The following is a 20,512-nucleotide window of genomic DNA, read 5'->3' on the forward strand; positions in this document are numbered from 1 at the left end:
TAATTATTAATGCGTTTAGGTGTACATCACTTTAGTTGCAGCTGGTAAAGCTTCTTCATATTCTGCCGGGTAAATCATCATATTTTAGGTCACTGTATTTTGTATTAATAATCGAAATCTGCACATTAGCTAAAGCTTCAAAATCTATGTAGTGGACAATACAATTGTACAATTCTTGAGAAAATATTCCACCGCTGTAGAACAGACAGTTTCCCAGTACATTACAGAAACAGAAATGCAAATACAGCATTGCTGCGAGGTGACCTTTCTTACCTCAGAATGCAATCTGTTGATTTATCGTCCGTTACATGATGCAGAGGGAGGTGTTGAGACGTATGAGAAGGCGTAAGGGACCTGTATTTAACACTCAGAACAATAAGACAAATGAAGTACTGATAATAACACGATATCTAACCGTGATGTAATATATATATATATATATATATATATATATATATATAGTTTAATACATATTAAATATATATATATATTTTTTTGCAATTTAAATACTCAAAATCTTAGATCTTGCACCTTTTAGAAAACCAGCATTATCAGTCCAAAGTTCATGTTTTTTTTTCTACTGTTGGAACCATTCATTATTATCTGTTTATCTATTTTAAATATGGGTGCTGTACAAAGAACTGCCCCCATACTCCTCCCCCTCACTGTCATGGGCTGCCTAGCAACTGACACCATAAATAATATGCTTCTGTGTGCTTCTGTGTGTGCGTGCGTGTGTGCGTTCACAGGCGTGTGATAATCAACAGGGTTATCTGCTGCTAGCACTCCTCTGTGCAGGGCTGCTATATTATGGCGCTGGTCTTCATCAGTGGCAAACGGTGGACGACCTACAATGTTGTGTATTTTTTTTTAAATATATCTCTTTCTCCTCTTCGTAGGCAGAGTACACGAAACTTGACCGACAGCGGCCATGGCAAGCAATAACACGGCCAGCATCGCACAAGCCAGGAAGCTGGTGGAGCAGCTGAAGATGGAGGCCAACATCGACAGGATAAAGGTGAGCACACACGTGTCATCAATAAATAAATACAAATGATTGTAGGTTTGAGTCAGTTGCAAGCATTTCACACAATTTCCCATCGTCCAGGCAGACATTGGTTTCTGTTTAAGCTAATTGCAAAATGCATATACTTCTAACTTCTGAGATACTACATGAAGTACTACATGTATAATGGTTAACATTTATCACTGTTGATTTATAGAGTGAAATGTACATTGTGTCTAAAGTCTGAAAGCAAGAGGGCAACAGCTCTGTCCAAAATAGTTTAAAAAAATGCCACCTGTTAATAAATCTGAAGTTCACTTAACAGTATTTTATTGTATTTTTCACGTGTTTGCAAACAGAAATGTCAAAGTTGACAGTTTGTGGTGGTAAGCGCTTCTAATAGTTATGCTAAGCTAGGCTAACACTCCCCTAGCTCTAGATCCATACACAAATGACTAGTTTGATTCATTGGGAAACATTTAATCTGCACTTTCTTGCAAAGTTAGATGAGAAGGTTGAAGGCGACTGTGGCTCAGTGGTTAGCATGCCTCTCTTTTAATCAGAGGGTCTGTGGTTCGAACCCCGCCTCTGCTAGTTCAGGTCGTTGTGTCCTTGTGCAAGACACTTAACCCCTAATTGCTCCCCGTTGCGGTGTATAGGGCAAACATGTAAGCTAAAGCTAAATGTAATATCACTCTCACATATGTAGCTGGAGCCAGCATGCAGATTGAAAACAGCAAGCCTGAACCCGCCTGATGATATAAAAAAATCTGCCTAATCTGATAAAACCCACTAATAGACATGTTACATCTCTTTTGTTTAACCTGTACAAAAGCAGTGTGTCAAACCAACTATCAGCTGTTTTAAGGGGGAATCTGTTTTTATGCTAAGCTAAGCTAACTGGCTACTGGCTCTAGCTACATATCTAACGTACAGACACGAGAGTAGTATGTTCTGATCCAACTCTGGGAAAGAAAGTGATGACCCTCTTCTTAAATAAGGACATTTCACCCCATGAACAAAAATATATATAAATATATATTTAGGATCTGTTTTCCTTCTACCAAACTACACCCGCCAACCTCATCGCCATGCAGAAAGAAGCAGGCATCTTTTCATGAACCAAATGTCAACGTTAAAGGCGTGCTCCTCAGCTGAGCTGCAACGTGAACTCCCTTTAACTTTATCTTTGTATACCGTCTGTTTGAATCCAGGTGTCAAAAGCAGCGGCAGACCTAATGTCCTACTGCGAAGCCCATGCCAAAGAGGACCCTCTGTTATCGCCGGTGCCGGCGTCAGAGAACCCGTTCAGAGAGAAGAAGTTCTTCTGTGCCATCCTGTAAACTCGGCACGGCCCTTCAGCAGTCTGCTCGGTGTGGGACTTTGAACATGGACGTTCAAAATACGTAGAAATCTTCTAGTAGGAGGGCCCCCCCCCCCCCTCTTTTGTCGGTCGGCCTAAAAAGTGTGAAAATTAAAAACCCACAGAGTTTATTAAAGGGGTTCTGCTTGTGATTTTTAAAGGGGTGTTGCAGTATGTTGAAGGGGTCTGTGCTTTTAGATGACGAGGAAAAAGATGATGATGACGATGAGTGTGATGATAACCCAGAGGCGGGATGGACAACCAGTCAACCTACCAAGTCTTCAGGTTGTGATGTGTACAAAACAAAAATAGATAAAAAGAAAATAAAAAATATTTGTAGTTCTTTTTGGGACTTCCAAATGTTCTGTTAAATGGTTTGTGGGCGGGTGTGTGACGTAGGACAGCAAACCCAAATACGCCTGCCACTAAATGCCACCCGATTATGGATTTTTTTTCTTTTTTAAGTTGTTGTTTGTTTATTTCAACTTTACCAATCACCTAGATATCTGTCTATAACTGTATGTGGAACAGCTTTTTACTTTTTCATGTTTTGTTTTTACACCAACAGGTTAGTGAAAGCTTTTTAAGAGGATGTTTGAAACATTCAACTCTTGTGATTCTTCTTTACGAATAGCTGTCTTAATATCAAGTCTCTGTGTATCAACATCTATCTGGCAAATGTGATGCAATTTGTCTCCTTCAGATACAAATCCCTCTTTCTACTGTTTGTATAAAATGACTAGCAAGTAAACTGTGCTGTGCTGTGAGTTCTGAATGTTTGTGTTTGTATCATCAAGTATTGCATGAAATGGACAAAAAGTATTCTCTATTTCCATTCATGTGGAGATTGTATAAAACAGGGGCGTCCTCCATCTAGAAGTGCCAAAACTTATTAAAAACAAGAATGATTCAATATGGACTCACGCAGGACGTCTCTCACATATAAATAACTCTGGAAACATTGCATTGCAGGCTAAAAAAAATAAATAAAAAAAAATCACATCCAGGTACTAATTACAGATTTAAACTGCAGATGACATGTTTGGATTGAATTGGGGAAGGTTGGTTTGAATATTTTCATATTTATATACACTTTTTGCATTTGAGAGAACATACTGTAAATAATAAGTTCACTGTAAGAAAGTTAACGGTGATAGGGACAACAGTTGAGTATGCGCCGTTCAGTCGTAGACACGGAAGAGACATCCAAAACGGCGCTATCTAGTGACGTGCTAACGCTACGAAGCTATCGTCAACAAACAAACGTTAGTTACGGTCTTACAAACACATAATGGAGGTCCACCACTACTTGTCGTACTAAGTTCACTGTAAGAAAGTTAACGGTGATCGGGACAACAATTGATTACTCACCGTTCAGTCTCACAGAAACACTGTAGCCAGCTATCTGGCCCGTTAGCTCCGGCTAGCTCCTTGTTAGAGAATCCTTCAGGCAAGCTGCGCCGTCAGTCCCCTCCAATATAGCTTTGCTCAGGACTCTTTGCTTGGCATCTTCTGACTCACACTCAAGCTTTGCACGCGTCGGAAGACACGTCTATGTTTAGATGCTCAAACGCGGAAGTGGAAACCATATCCGCCAGATTTGAAACTATATCTCTGTGACTTAGTATGAAATTTAACTGAATGTGACTACTCCACGACTTCAACTGTAACTATATATTTTTTTTTTTTAAAGGTGAATCAACTTACCAGTGAGAACACATGTCAAGTCCTCACTTTAGTTATTAAAGTTAGTTGGTGAGTCAAAAGCACAATTAGTCGCATCCAGAGTTAATTTCCTTCCTCCGTTCAAGTGAATGAGCCCAACGAGGCTGAATTGAGTGCCAAGGAAAGGAAAACACTAGTGCGCATGCTCTGTGAGCCCATACACGCGGAAGGTTTGGGTATTTATATCTGAATTCTAAACTCGGAAGTCGAACTGTTTTGCTTCATGCACCTCCAATGGGGACTCCACATTAAAATGATCATCTTGTCACGGTTTGGGGTTTTCTGGGTTCCTGCTTTATTCTGAAGTCCTGTCTCGTGTGTCCTCTGTTCCTCTGCATCCTGTCTGTTGATTGTCTGCTGATTGTTTCCTCCTGTGTCTAATCACCCACACCTTCCCCTTGTACTTAAGCCCTGTGTGTCTTCTGTTCCCTTGTCAGATCATACTGTGTGTTGCCTGCCCGTGCTCTGCTGTGTGCCTCCTTTTGGTTTGATAATAGTGTTTTTTGAAGCCTTGTGTTTTGTTTAGAATAAATTATTTTTGAACTGTTGCTGTGGCTCTTGGGTCCTCTCCGTAAATCACCACGTAACAGAACGATCTGACCATACCTGGACCCAGCCTGCAACTTTTTTATTTTATTTTTTCAATCTTTTTCCCGGTCCTGCCATGGCAAGTCCACAGCCAGCGACTGTGCGTTTGTTTTTTTGCGACGCTGATGGCCATAGCCTGGGCCATGTCGACCAGGTCATGGACCCAGAGCCTGGCACTTGTTATGAGCTCCGCCGGGTGTATATGGGGTTAGTTTAGTCTCATTTAATGGCAAATGCATATAGAAAGATTCACAAATGCGCACAGAACATTCACAAATATATTCGATTTACAAATGCACACAGAAGGGTTTACAAATACATTCCAATGATTTCATATAAATGTAAAGAAAAATCACAAATATATTTCTGCATTTGTGGATCACACTGTATTTGTGGATTACACTGCATTTCTTTGTGAAAAGCTTCACATTTACGAGTGGCTTTTGAGACTCCCCTGCCGTGATCCGATCCGTAAATGCGTTTTTTTCAACAAGGACTATCTGTGGCCAATCAGATGTCTCCCTCATTTTTCTACCAATCACTGTTACACTGCCCCCCTCCCGACGAGGGGGAGAAGGGGGGGGGGCAGTGTAACAGTTACGCAATTGACGGCGGTGAAGTCAGAAGTCAAACAATGGCGTCTGGTAGCGGCGGCGCTCCCGCTTCAAGTGTAAGTAAAACATAATGAATGTAGCCCCCCTTGTTGTAAGTCATGACATGTTCTTGAACCATGAATTATTCGTTTTGATAAGTTATGTTATTGGAGACAATTCCGATAATTATTTAAAAAAACGTCTTAGTCGGTTTATTCTTGTAGCTTGGCTAGCTAGCTCGTGTTGCCTACAGTTTCTGCATGCTAATTTGGTTCTTCTGCGAAGTAACATCTTAGAACCAAGTTAAAATTAGTGAAAATAACTGACTTATGACAGGGTCTGTCTTCTCAAGCTGAGGTAGCAGCATGTGCTTTAATGCAATTATTAGCGAGGGAGCTATCCATGACCACAAGAGAGCAGCGCACCAGTCAGCGCACCCGTCAGGCTGGGATCCAGCACCCAACCTATGCCTAATAATGAAGATTGGGTGAGCCAGGCAACGAGAAGGTGATGCATTTAATTTACTATCTCTACATTTGGCAGTACAAGACTAAAAGATAGTTTTAATCCTGTACACATCCAATCTTTGAGCCCGTCCACCATTTTAAAAAAAGTTAATGACAATATTAGGGCTGCAACAACGAATTGATAAAATTTGATTATTAAAAGAGTTGGCAACTCATTTCATTATCGATTCATTGTGTCGCGCGATTATTATTACGCCATTCAATAAGTCGCGGAGATGTTCGACGGAGACATGGCTGCACGCGGATTTTCCGGACCACAGTGCGTCGGTGCCCGGCTTCAGGACTGTTCGGGCGGACAGAGACGTTAAATTTGAGTGGTGAGAAGAGAGATGGTGGGACTGCAGTGTATGTGAACGAGAGGTGCAGTCCCGACCGTGTGTTTGAAGGAGCGTTTCTGTAGCCCGAACGTTGAACTGCTAGCCGTGGGGATGCGTCCGTATTATTTAGCAAGGGAGTTCATGTCCGCCATTGTTGTCTCCTTTTACGTGCCCCCATCAGCTGATGCTTGTAGTGTTGTGTAGAATATGTTTAGGAGACCGTTGTATCTTCGGCTAACTTTATTAGCTCAACATTAGCATAACATAGAGACTGTGATTGACAAGTGCGGACTAAACACGCCTGAGCACTCCGCTCTGAATGCAGGGCTCTCAAGTGTCACGCATTGAGTGTGACTGTCACGCATTTCGGTCTTAAGTCACGCCCTCCCGCCACACATCGTATTTCTCACGCTGAAAAAAAACTCTAGGTTATTTAATGTGCCGCAGCGCGCAAACATGACCTGGTCGCGCTGCCCTCACCATAGAGGAATCAAACACGTCTACCCCGAATCCCCTGCCAATAAAAAAAAAGAAATGGGCTACACGAATAGCCAATCAGAAAAACGTATCTGTTGTATCTGTGTGAAATATAATCCAGCAACCAATGAAAATAAAGCTAATAATAATATGGGGGGTAGGGTGGAGGAGGATATGTCACTCTTACCTGTCTTAAAAACTTGAGAGCCCTGTGAATGTCAATAAAATAGTGCCATTACAATGCTGAAGAAGCAGTGGACACCATCCACTCCACTGAGTCTGGACTGCTGAGTCAACAACCTGCTGCTTTTCTGACTATCACTGGTGACTTTAACCACACTAGATAAAGCTCTGCCAACTTCTCAACAATATGTCAACTGCTCCACAATAACACTCTGAACCTACTGTATGCAAACTCTAAGGATGCATACAGGTCTGATCACGACCGGGTCACGACCGGGTCCTGCTGACACCCAGGTATGTTCCTCTGTTGCAGAGGCTGCCTGTGACCACCAGGACTGTTAGGAGGTGGCCTCAGGACCAGGACTGTTAGGAGGTGGCCTCAGGACCAGGACTGTTAGGAGGTGGCCTCAGGACCAGGACTGTTAGGAGGTGGCCTCAGGACCAGGACTGTTAGGAGGTGGCCTCAGGACCAGGACTGTTAGGAGGTGGCCTCAGGACCAGGACTGTTAGGAGGTGGCCTCAGGAGGTTAATGACGCCCTGCAGGACTGCTTTGCGTCAACGGACTGGGATGTGCTGTGTGGACTACATGGAGGACATCAACAGCATGACGGACTGACTCACAGAATACATCAATGTTTTTTTCTTTTTTTTGTATCCGATTAATCGAAAAATAATCAACAGATTAATCGATTCTTAAAATAATTGTTAGTTGCAGCCCTAGACAAAATCATGGTTTCAAGGCTTCAGGTAGCGTTTTTCTCAATCTCCATTTTTGTTTTTCACATTCAAAGCCCCAGTAATGTGTTTTGTGACATTCCACTATACAATGCTATTCATATCAATCCTCACATTGTAGAAGACATAGTTATAGCTTGTCTGATATCAATGTATGGCTGGTTACAAGGTTTTGAAGGACACTTGTTTTGTTCCTCTTTCGATTTTAAAATGGGTGGCAGCGGACGTGGCAAGCTGTCAATAATTCCCACTGACTCTGAGGGGTACTCCACAAGGCTCCTTAAATCGGCGTCCAACAATGGATTGTCTTCTTGGTTCTGCTACAGGAGCATCTTCCCACTGAACCACTTCCGTTTAGTTCAGCAGAGTTCGCAAAGATGCCGCAGTCAAACTGCATTACATGTGGCATTCAAATGCCTTTACAGCTGTTGCCGTTACATGTGAAAGGATGCAATGGCACATTGACTGTAAGCTGTTCTTACAACATTTCTTTTATTTGACAAAAGTGTAATAATTTAGTGAATCTGTGACCCCCCCTTGTCGATGATTGCTATCTTATTGAGCAGCCAGTCCCACCTACCACAGGAATGGGGGAATCCTTAGAGGTAATTTATGTGCTTTTTTAATGTTGTTCTTTTTTCACCATGCGAAGCAAGGTTGCAGACATTTTAGTACATGATGACATGGTGCTTGCAGGAGTGTGAAGGGTCGGATTATAACATCTCAACAAATTTACTGTTTGTATTGGGACACGCGTGTGCATAATTTTTTATTATATCATTACATGTACTGTATTTAGCAATCGTCACATGTCTACAAGAGGTTTATTAACTTTACACTCTGGGAGGACAAAGAAGATGTCTCTCCTCTGTTCCTCCAGGGTCCCAGAGTCTGGAAGAAGAGAGGAGAGACACACAATCCACGTTGCTTGAGGTCCAGTGTAAAGTTTCCACCGTCAGTGATGGTTTGGGGTGCCATCTCATCTGCTGGTGTTGGTCCACTGTGTTTTCTGAGGTCCAAGGTCAATGCAGCCGTATACCAGGAAGTTTTGGAGCACTCCATGCTTCCTGCTGCTGACCAACTTTATGCAGATTTCATTTTTTCAACAGGACTTGGCACCTGCACACAGTGCCAAAGCAACCAGTACCTGGTTTAAGGACCATGGTATCCCTGTTCTTAATTGTCCAGCAAACTCGCCTGACCTGTGAAGAGGATGATGCGAAATGCCAGACCCAACAATGCAGAAGAGCTGAAGGCCACTATTGGAGCAACCTGGGCTCTCATAGCACCTGAGCAGTGCCACACACTGATTGATTCCATGCCACGCCGCATTGCTGCAGTAATTCAGGCAAAAGGAGCCCCAATTAAGTATTGAGTGTTGTACATGCTCATACATTTCATGTTCATACTTTTCAGTTGGCCAAGATTTCTAAAAATCCTTTCTTTGTATTGGTCTTAAGTAGTATTCTAATTTTCTGAGATACTGAATTTGGGATTTTCCTTAGTTGACCATTTTGCTGTGCTGAACTGCACTTGTAACATGTAGTTTAAATACCAGATGGAACTACGTTTTAGGACGAGTCCAGAAATCCACAAAGGAAAATAGAAGGAACTATTTGTTCTAGCGTTGTGCAATTTCTAAATATCAAAAGGCTATTTTTTTTCTTACCAACAATGTCCAGCTGTTTCTACACGATCTGACTAAAAGCAGCATTTGTACCACTTCTATGAGAATGTTTAAGGACAATTGAAAATCTGCCGACATTTCCTTTCCACTAGTATTGACATTAACATTCATGATCCAAAGCGCTCATCAAAGAATAAAGGTTCCTGTAAATAGTGATGGCGAGATGAAGCTTCCTGAAGCATTGAAGCTTTCCATCCAATTGGTTCGCTCATGTACCGGAGCTTCATGGAGCTTCATTTGCTCTACTGCGCCACCAAGTGGACAATAGATGTAAAACAGGCACAGTGATCATAACGACACCATGGCTTTGGTGTGTGAAGCTTTAAATGGAATAAATTATGTTTGTGACGCCAATACATCAATTATTAACTTATTAATATTGTGTCTATCTTTATGATATATTGGCGGGGTCAAAATCAAAACTCGAAACAAATTGGGAGCGGGTTATGATGTGACTGTGGGTCAGTGGTTAGAATATCTGACTTTCAGTCAGAGGATCAGTGTTTCAAGCCTCAGCTCCGCTTGTTGATGTGTCCAATTTTTTTAAATTAAAAATAAGAACTTTTCCACTGTGCTGGGCTTTTTGAGACTATTTCGCCTGCTTTATAAAATACCCTTTCACAGGCACACATGAAGCTGGGTACAGAGAGGAAGGGGGGAAATCCATTGAGTTTCTCTGCCTCTTATATTTCAAATCGCACGGCAAACCCACAAACTATTTTCTGAATCAGTCACGTGGTACGGCCGGCTCGCGAGGCTTCAAACGTCACCGCATACGTCATCGACACAAGACTCGATACCCGCTTCACCAAAATCTATCTGGATTACTCGACACGCGCATCGAAGCCTCGACACGAAAGGACACATCACTACCTGTAAAGTTTGAATCCCAGACACACACACACACACACACACACACACACACACACACACACACACACACACACACACACACACACACACACACACACACACACACACACACACACACACAAAAAAAAGCATACACAAGATGCATGCTAATGCTGTCTGTTTGGACAAGGTTTCATGTGATTCTGTTCTTGGTCTCTGATTCCTATTGGGACCAAAGTACATGTGCCTTTAGTCTGATTTGATCTGTTGTGTCTTGAAGCGGATTATTTTACCGGTTAAAGTCTGTTGATCCTTGTGTTGTAAACCTGTAGAACCGGATTGTTTACTCAGCTACTCCCACATTTTCTCCTACATGATCTCCTCTCACTCTGAAAACATAATATAATTTTGTGAATTTAAATATACCTCATCAGGCAAATTCGTATGCACAATTCAAGCATAATAACCACAGGAGGGGTTCAATTCCTGTTTTTGAACTGATGTAGCTTTTTGAGGAAAGCATCTTAATATTAAAGATAGGTCAACAATCACACAAAGCATTACATTGAAATAACATGAATACCTCAGGAAACCCATGCTCATTAACGGCTTCATTGAAGAAGACCAAGTGAGTGTCAGACCGGTTGTTGTCTACTATCTTCAGGTACATAATCTACAAGTACAGGAAGAACAACATATTAGATCTTAAATCAGTTTTTCTCGAGACATACATCAAACTATAATGTTCTTTCAGGGGCAAAACAATCAATGCCCAAATTACATGGACAACATTAAGAAAACAATTAATTACCAGAGAATCATTCAATATAATGATATGTCATGACAGCTCAGACAAGTCTTACGACATGGACAATTAAGTCAAAGCTCACTGAAAAGGATTGATGGACACTTTGAAAGTAAAGTTGTTAAATGTTAAAATCGCAGCCTCAAGGTTAACATAGGATGGGTGGGATAGGCAGTGCTGTCATCCAGTTTACAAACAAAATTACAATTACAACGGTCATGTGAATTTATAGAAAGCCTGCTTTTCTTCAGCAAAGGAAACTTGTAGGTTACACAACTAGATGTGAGGAAAACAAGAGGAAATGTTTTCAATAAGGGCAAATTACATATTTTACCAAAGGCTTGCCATCTGTTTATACAGAATATAAAATTAAGCGTATAAAGAAGAAACACATCCTTGGTGCTTACAACAGGGATGTTCAGCAACACTTTGTAGCTGTTGGTACTTGACAATTATAAGTCATACCTTTCTTAAATAGCCGTCTATTCCCCCAAAGAAAACAAAGTTGTATTAGGCCAAAACCAATTAGACAAGAAGTAACTTGTGACTTGTGAATTTTATGAACCTATGAATTTTCTATGATATTGTTATCTGCTTTTTACTTAGGCTAGATAGGGCTTCAGGCTATTGTCTCATTGTGTTTTCCAGTCCATAAGTCCCATTTATAGTCATCTACAGGCATCTATTTGCAAAGAATGTTCAGGCGGAAATAAAAACCTTATACTTTAGTGTATTCAAACTTATATAACTCAGTGTCAGCAGCACTTAAAGTGATTCTTTCAAAAGAGACCAAGACCATGCATTTACTCCAAATAGGTCAAGTACAGCTTGCAATTTACTTTGGGTATACCTGGATAGGCGTTTTTCGTCAAATTTTACAGGAACGCTAAGAGGTTGGTCCAAAAAAATATTATTTAGTTGCTGCAAATGATTTTCCATTGTTGAGCGTCTGAGCCTGCAAAATAGTAGCTGGTCCAGTAATATAAAACAGGTCTACACCTTGTTCTGCTATTAAACTAAACGGCCGTATGCTATTGATCTTATCTACACGACAGCATGTCATTTCTGGGTTGCGTTACAACTCTTCTCTGCTCTCTGTATCGCGCACGGCGGAGTTCCGCCCCGATGCGCTGCACACAGGTGAGCACACAGTGGACAGAGAGCGACGAAAAATATTTTTGCGTGCTTTTCACAATGGGATTTGCTTTAAAAAGCCCAACAGGTCATGTATTTGCAGGTCAAGACAAACATCCAACAGGCTGCAGCCTGCGGAGCTCTATCAATGACGTTTCTGACTTCGCATATCGAGAGGCTCTGGAAATATTCTTCCAAAAGCCAGAAAAACACCATAGCAGAGGTCCCCCTGAACAAGCCTGCAGTGGAATATTTATGTACAAGTCTATGGATCTGTTTTTATAGCTGTTTGAATATTGGGGAATTATGAGTATCATTATGAAATTTAAGATGACTTTGAATACAATTTTCTCCAAAATTGTACAGTAATATTTTGAGGCCATGCACATGGACATAGCAGAGGTCCCCCTGAACAAGCCTGCAGTGGAATATTTATGTACAAGTCTATGGATCTGTTTATATAGCTGTTTGAATATTGTGATATTGTGAAACTGTGAATATCATTATGAAATTCAAGCTGACTTTGAATTCAATTTTCTCAAAAACTGTACAGTAATATTTTGAGGCCATGCACATGGGCATAGCAGAGGTCCTCCTGAACAAGCCTGCAGTGGAATATTTATGTACAAGTCTATGAATCTGTTTCTATAGCTGTTTGAATATTGTGATATTGTGAAACTGTGAATATCATTATGAAATTCAAGCTGACTTTGAATGCAATTTTCTCCTAAACTGTACAGCAATATTTTGAGGCCATGCACATGGGCATATCAGAGGTCCCCCTGAACAAGCCTGCAGTGGAATATTGATGTACAAGTCTATGGAACTGATTTTATAGCTGTTTGAATATTGTGAAATTATGAATATCATTATGGAATTTAAGCAGACTTTGAATTCACCTTTCTCCAAAACTGTACAGTAATATCTAAAGGCCATGCACATGGACATAGCAGAGGTCCCTCTGAACAAGACTGTAGTTGAATATCGATATACAAACCTTAGGATCTGTTTTTATAGCTGTTTGAATATTGTGAAATTATGAATATCATTATGAAATTTAGGCAGACTTTTAATTCACTTTTCTCCAAAACTGTACAGTAATATTTTGAGGCCATGCACATGGGCATAGCAGAGGTCCCCCTGAACAAGCCTGCAGTGGAATATGTATGTACAAGTCTATGGATCTGTTTTTATAGCTGTTTGAATATTGTGAAATTATGAATATCATTATGAAATTTAAGATGACTTTGAATACAATTTTCTCCAAAATTGTACAGTAATATTTTGAGGCCATGCACATGGACATAGCAGAGGTCCCCCTGAACAAGCCTGCAGTGGAATATGTATGTACAAGTCTATGGATCTGTTTATATAGCTGTTTGAATATTGTGATATTGTGAAACTGTGAATATCATTATGAAATTCAAGCAGACTTTGAATTCAATTTTCTCCAAAACTGTACAGTAATATTTTGAGGCCATGCACATGGGCATAGCAGAGGTCCCCCTGAACAAGACTGCAGTGGAATATCTATGTAGAAGTCTATGGAACTGGTTTTATAGCTGTTTAAATATTGTGACATTGAGCTGGCCCCCGTACCGTAACACCTTGAATAGAGGTGCATTTAGAATTGCAACTGCGGCTCACTCGGCGGATGTGGGCTCACTTGACCGCAGTCAAAAAAGGTTGAAAAACACTGACGTAGACATTAAGAAATTACAAAATGCTGTCAGAAGTGGGATTCGAACCCACGCCTCCAGGGGAGACTGCGACCTGAACGCAGCGCCTTAGACCGCTCGGCCATCCTGACTTCCTGAAATGAAATTATTAATTTAAGTATTAATACCTCAACTCACTGATGCGGTTACAGCTTCTCTGATTCATCGTGACAGCTGGACTCGACCCAGATAAAGCTCAGCGCCCCACCCACGAATGCAACAGCTAGCGTTGCTTGTATTAGAGCCATGAGACGGTCGGCTGCGCAGCTAGCGCGCTGATGCACACTGATCGTCTTCCTCAACTCCGTTAGCAGAAAACGCTCAAAGTCCTTTATCGGGGAGCGAGGCAGCAGCAGCTCGACGAGTAGCGGGACGTCCCTTCCTCTCGAAGGAAAACTGTAAGTAATGTTTGCGGGAGACAGGACCGGCGCCAGGCACTGATTTGCGGGGGGGCTTACGTTGCTTTGGGGGGGGCACGTGTTTTTTTTTTTTTTTACAGCCTATGGTAGCATAGTAGTTCAACTTTTCACCTATAATCGAACTCTGGCACAAAAAGGTGACAGACGGTATTATTTAAAATCTCACAAGCTAATAAATAGGCCAGCTGAGCAGGTAGCCTACCTAATAGAATGTAGGCCTATGGCAATCAATTAACACAGCAATCAAGCAACACATAAGTCCCACAATATATTATTGTATTGAAAAGATCAGCAGATAGCAGATTTAGCCACAACAAGACATTTAAAAAATAGGCCTAAAAAGGTGTAAAATTATTAGGCTAACACATCCAGCAACAACAATAACAACAACAATAACGATAACAACACACTCAACAACAACACACTGTCCGGTGTTTGTCCAAAACAGAGGGCAGCGCAGCATGCAGCAACGACGAAAAGGGCCTACCAACAGTTAGCCTACAATAGAAATTAAGAAGACATTGCTTTGCAGAACATGTTTGTTTGTTTTTCCAAGAAAGAACAAACGCATAGGCCTACAACCAATCATTTAGCCTAGTTCATACAGGCTGGATAAAACCAGATAACTCACCATTAGTAGAGCGGGAGACGACGGTTGGCCACCAAGTGAAATTTGCGTAGGAGAGTGTCCCTCCATTCACTCCTGAACTGCTTTGTTAAGTCTTTCTCGAAAGCATAATCAGGTTGGCCTTTCATTTGTGGAGCATCGACTGTCTGTGATCAAAATGATTTTGCTCCTTTTTTCAGGAGAAATCTAAAAATCAGGAGAAATCTAAAAATCTGGCAAGTATTTGTCATTATTATATGTTAATGTTATAAACTGTGTAAAAAGTAAAAGGTTAAGAAATGTATTTGAATTTTCATCATATCTCTCTAATAAACAATTGAAAATGAACATGGGTTTAGGTGGGCCAGCAAGTGGCAGAACTCTCAGAAACTATACTGATACTATTATTTACAACCACAACATATTATTTCCAAAGAAAACACCACTCAAAAGGCAGTGAAAAGCCAGTCAAACTATCTTCCCTGTCCTCTGCTGCTGCTCTGCCCTGCTCTCTTCCACCCCTCCCCCACAGACAAGCTCGCTGCCATCGCATGGCACTGGAAAGCTACGCTTCTTACCGTTCAAAATCCGTTGGAATTACGTCGATGGCGTAAATATTTGAGGAGTTATGGTAATTTTTATTTTGCAAAAACAAACATTTTTGTTTTTTGTTATCCTGTTTGCATGTTACTTCCTGTGAAAGCGCCTGTCGCCGGCGGCAGAGAGTTGTGCTCTTTTTTTTTTTTTTTACGTGTGATAAGTGACTGACAGGTTTGTCCGTCCAGGGCGGGCCCAGCCCTGAATTAACTTGTACCCATCCTGCGCTTTTGTACTTTTAATTTCAAGAAAACATGTAATTACTAAGAGTTATTGTTGCAGAGATGCAGAATGTTCATTGTCGATTTGAAAAATGAAAATGTGGATTTATAAAATTGAAAACCCGATTCGCATCAATGCCAACGTGACGTAATCTTTTACAGGAAGAATTACCTATCTGAAAGGTTCATTATATTTCAGAGAAACTAGACTGAACTCTAGCCTTATTCGTCTAATCCTTCTGTAAAACTAGGTGGAGTCGGGTGAGGCATGCATTTACACATCAGGCATGTGTCCTATCCTGTTGAAATATGTATTGTTTTTAATGTTTATCTCATGCTACTCTGGTCTAACCAGGAGGCTAACGTCTAAAGTTGTTTTACGGTGCTCTTGTACAGTTTCTATGTTTTACTTCTATTCTTCTATTACTATTGTATACCTCTTTGTATGTACATTATGAATCTGTACTTATTCAGTCATCGTGCCGCTGCAAAAAACAAATGCTCCCCCTCAGGATCAATACATGTGTATGTACAAATTGCCATGGACAGGTTAGATTATAGACGGCAATCGGCTGATTGGGCCGACAGGTGAATAAGAACTGCGGGCCACATCCGCCGAGTGAGCCGCCCGTATGAAAATAAATGACCGTCTATTCCTGGTGTTACGGTATGGTGGTGTACGGTGGCTTGGATAGCAAAAAAAGCAGCATTCAAACTAATAGATTTTCACAATATTCAAACAGCTATAAAAACATATCCTTGGATCTGTATATTGAAATTCCACTGCAGTCTTGTTCAGGGTGAGCTCTGCTATGTCCATGTGCATGGCCTCCAGATATTACTGTACCGTTTAGGAGAAAATTGAATTCAAAGTCTGCTTAAATTTCATAATGATATTCACAATTTCACAATATTCAAACAGCGATAAAAACACATCCTTGGATCTGTATATTGAAATTCCACTGCAGTCTTGTTTAGAGGGACCTCTGCTATGCCCATGTGCATGGCCTTCAGATATTACTGTACAGCTTTGGAAAAAATTGAATTCAAAGTTTGCTTAAATTTCATAATGATATTCACAATTTCACAATATTCAAACAGCTATAAAAACAGATCCTTAGATTTCTATATTGAAATTCCACTGCAGTACTGTTCAGAGGGACCCCTGCTATGCTCATTAAGACGTCATATAATATTACGTAGACATTATCGAATTGATTGTCGAAATTGAGAATCGACACATTAAGCTTAATGGAAGCGTTTGTCTTTTTAGTCATTTTGTACAAAGATACATTAATATTAATAGTTATTGTTAGGGTTCGGCTTTGGCTGGGCCCAAGCGCAGACACAGGGACGTCAAGGTAGGGTGACGGAATGGACTTCATTTACTAAACACAGGTGATTTGGGTATAGCAGGAGTTGAATGCATGTTGAGCGGTTAAGTGACGGGGCGGCTGGGCAGGAATGCAGGCATGGAATCCTGGGCACAGGGAACAGGAGTTAGTATCAGTCAAAAACAATGTAAAGCATGAGAGTAGTCTAAATCTTTGAGAGGACTAAGAGAGGCCCAGAGTCAACATACTAATTGAAATGGTGAAATAATCTGGCAACTGGAGAGATGGAAGCCAGGGGTATTTAACAGGAAGGATTTGATGAGATGACAGGTGCTGAAGATTATGTGCAGGTGTGGAGATGAGCCCAGGTGAGATGACAGGTGCTGGAGATGATGTCAGGAATTATGAATATCATTATGAAATCTAAGCAGATTTTGAATTCACTTTTCTCCAAAACTGTACAGTAATATCTGGAGGCCATGCACATGGACATACCAGAGGTCCCCCTGAACAGTACTGCAGTGGAATTTCAATATACAAATCTAAGGATCTGTTTTTATAGTTGTTTGAATATTGTGAAATTTAGCCATTTGAATATTCATTTAATTCAGCAAGGATCTCCTTTTCTCTGTGCTTGCGTACCGCCCCCGTCTGGCCCCTGTACCGTAACACCTTGAATAGAGGTGCATTTAGAATTGCAACTGAGGCTCACTCGGAGGATGTGGGCTCACTTGACCGCAGTTGAATAAGAGGCTGGGGAAGCCAGCCAGACGACACCGTGGGCCCATAGCAAGTGCAAGCCGTAGACGTGTGTTGGTGCTGTTGCCGGTGTCACGGATTAACAGGCGGCCCTGTTAACCCGTAACACCGGTCCGGTGTGTTTGCGGTTGTGTTGTCGTGGAATGGAAGTGATCACCTTGTCGTACCATTACTATTGTGTTACTGATCCGGTTGTATGCTATCGCTTCCTTCCTCCCTTTTGAGGAAGTAGTTATTGTTTTGTGCCTTGGTTAATAAAACCACCTTTTTGTTTATTCCTTTGTTGCATGTGAGTTATTCTCCCTAAAGGTAACATCACATTCATTGTTACTCCCCGCCTCCCCTAGGCTTAAGTCGGGGAACGTAATAGCCTCACCTGGCTAAAGCTGTGTTCACTTTTTTTTGTCTTCTTAAATGCAAATATTTCCTGGTTTCTTGCTCGTCTATGACAGTGAAGTAAATATCTTTGCGTTAAAGACAAGATATTGAGGACGTGACAGACTAATCAACAGTGAAGAATTATCATCAGTTAAAACCCAATGTCTATGTGGGAGAGTTGTAATACATATTTCCATGGCAGGTTTTCACTGTTTGATTTGGTGTAAAGCATATCAAGAAATAAAGTACTTTATGCCAAGTTGATCACTCGTGTCCTTCTCTCCTCTCCTCAGTTGGACAAGCATGGCTTCCACTCCTCCAAACAATTTCTCCTGGGTTGAGCCAGACAAACTGGCCGGACTGGCGCTGCCCAGGCTGCCGTCTGATTACCAGTACCTGCTGGACAACGGTATCAAACACCTGGTTTGCCTGTGTGAGAGAAAACCCCCGTGCTATGACTCGTGCCCGGAGTTACAGCTGCACCACATCAAGATAGTGGACTTCACACCTCCTTCACCGAGTCAGATCGACAGCTTCCTCTCTATCGTGGAAGAGGCCAACTCCAAGGGAGAGGTGAGACTCCAGATCGATGCTGGGTAGCCTGGGCTTTATGGACGGTGGACGGTTTATGACGGTTTATGACGTGATCATACCGTGGAAAGGAGAAACTCTTTCACAACCTTGTGTCTCCTCTAAAGTAAAAGGAGCTTGAAATGTCCTTTTCTGTATATTGGATTGCATATTGTGCATTTATTTATTTTCTAAATCCTCAAAGAGGCTCCAATGTTTTTTCTAAAGCTTAGTCTTTTGTTTGGAGTATCTGATTTTCTTCTTCCAGTTGTCAGACAGGGTCATTATTCCTGTGTATTTTTCAACAGTTCTTGCAAAGACGGTTGCAATTAATGGTAATTTTTTTATCCATAAGTCGAGTGGTTCTCAACCTTTTTTCAGTGATATACCAACTGGAAAATATGCTTTTAGCCAAGTACCCCCGAACCAGTGCAAAATCATTTTGGTTGAAAAAAAGATGTAATACACAGCGCTGTGCCATCAGTGTCTTATTTAATATAGGATATATACAATTATCTTCATGAACTTTATTGAATATGTATTAAATATCTATTTTTAAAGGATTTTTTAATGGATGCTAATCGGAGTGCTTTCACGTATACCCCAGGGTTACACGTACCCCCATTTGAGAACCACTGCTTAATCTACCGATTATTTTATCCATTAAATGAGTCATCATTTGTTCTATAAAATGCCTTAAAATAGCAAAAAGAGATGATGTCCTCAAATTGGTTGCATTGTCTGATTTAAAAGTCTAAACCCCAAACATATCAGATTTAACATCACAAAGGATTGTTTTGCAAGCTCTCCTCATCACAGCAATGCGGCATGGGTGTGCCGTGTTACAGCCGAGTGAACTAAACAAACACTGTATTGTTCCTCTTCAGGGCGTTGCAGTCCACTGCATGCACGGTCATGGGAGAACCGGGACCATGCTGGCCTGCTACCTGGTGAAGACAAGGAAGATATCGGGGGTCGACGCCATCAGCGAGATCCGCAATCTGCGGAAAGGCTCCATCGAAACACACGAACAGGAGAAAGCCGTGGTGCATTTTTATCAGCGCACAAAGTAGCTTTTACAACAGCAATAAAGTAAAAAAAAAATAAAGAAATAAGCAGAAGTGCCTCAAATGTATTGCTAAATGAACAATTTATTATCTATGAATAGGAAAACATGCGCCTCCTCTGAGGCATCTGTTTACAAATCTTCAGCCTTCATTTAAGCGCTGGACGCCAGAGAAAAGAGACGCTGACGCTCCTTGAACGTGAGCTTCTCCGGAGCGGACGCCGTCCTGGTTTTCTCCTCCTGGTTTCTGTGAGTGAACAATGATAGGAGCACCAATGTGTGTGTTGTTTTAAAGGGGACACAAACAGTAGCCTGTGATGTTTTAGAAATATATTCTTAGAGTAAGTAAAACTGTATTTTACTCGGGGATCTCTTTCAAACTTTTTTTTTGGAAGAATAAAATTGCAATAATGTAACTATTTCAAAATAGACGTAATTTAAGAAGCTTGCATTAAGGTACTGGAAGTAGAAATGCTGCATAGCTGCTTGTTTAATTTGACTGAATTTCAATGTTTTACAGTTACACTCACTCTTTTGGGGACATGTTGTGAAAGTCTTGACTCCATCCACTCGGTCTTTGATCTGCCAAAAAACATGAAAATGTTGCAATGTACAATAAAATAAGATGTCTGATGAGCACATACCCTTTGGAATAAATGAAGCCGACAAACAATTACCTGCTTTTGCCTTTGTCTCTGCCTGCTTTTCAAACTCTTTCAATTCAGTGTTGACGTTCTCAGCAGAGCTTCTCTTGTTCTAAAGATAGGAAAACATTATGAATATAGGTTATTGTGGCCTTTAAAATATCAGCTTTATCATTCAGATTGATCTATAGTTCAAACAGAAGTAT

The 20,512-nt window shown here is 41.0% G+C and overlaps 2 protein-coding genes across 3 annotated transcripts in view; both read left to right on the forward strand.

The window, feature by feature from the left end:
• The window catches only part of LOC306744499 (guanine nucleotide-binding protein G(I)/G(S)/G(O) subunit gamma-2), a 117,540-nt gene extending 114,404 nt beyond the window's left edge, over positions 1–3,136 (forward strand). For both annotated transcript variants that reach the window (XM_079227157.1, XM_079227156.1), the window contains 2 exons: positions 900–1,018; positions 2,221–3,136. In XM_079227157.1, coding sequence (XP_079083283.1) covers positions 932–1,018; positions 2,221–2,349 — 216 coding nt within the window. In that variant the 5' untranslated portion in view covers positions 900–931 and the 3' untranslated portion in view covers positions 2,350–3,136. The remainder of the gene's footprint in view (positions 1–899; positions 1,019–2,220) is intronic.
• A 10,828-nt stretch (positions 3,137–13,964) lies between these two features.
• Positions 13,965–20,323, forward strand: dusp23b (dual specificity phosphatase 23b). The gene is made up of 3 exons (XM_079228725.1): positions 13,965–14,109; positions 18,320–18,599; positions 19,484–20,323. Exons 2-3 carry the CDS (start codon positions 18,330–18,332, stop codon positions 19,667–19,669), a joined length of 456 nt encoding a protein of 151 aa, XP_079084851.1. The 5' UTR covers positions 13,965–14,109; positions 18,320–18,329; the 3' UTR covers positions 19,670–20,323.
• Positions 20,324–20,512: the final 189 nt, after the last annotated feature.

This window comes from Taurulus bubalis (assembly GCF_910589615.1).
Source record: "Taurulus bubalis genome assembly, chromosome: 1".
Taxonomy (NCBI): Eukaryota; Metazoa; Chordata; class Actinopteri; order Perciformes; family Cottidae; genus Taurulus; species Taurulus bubalis.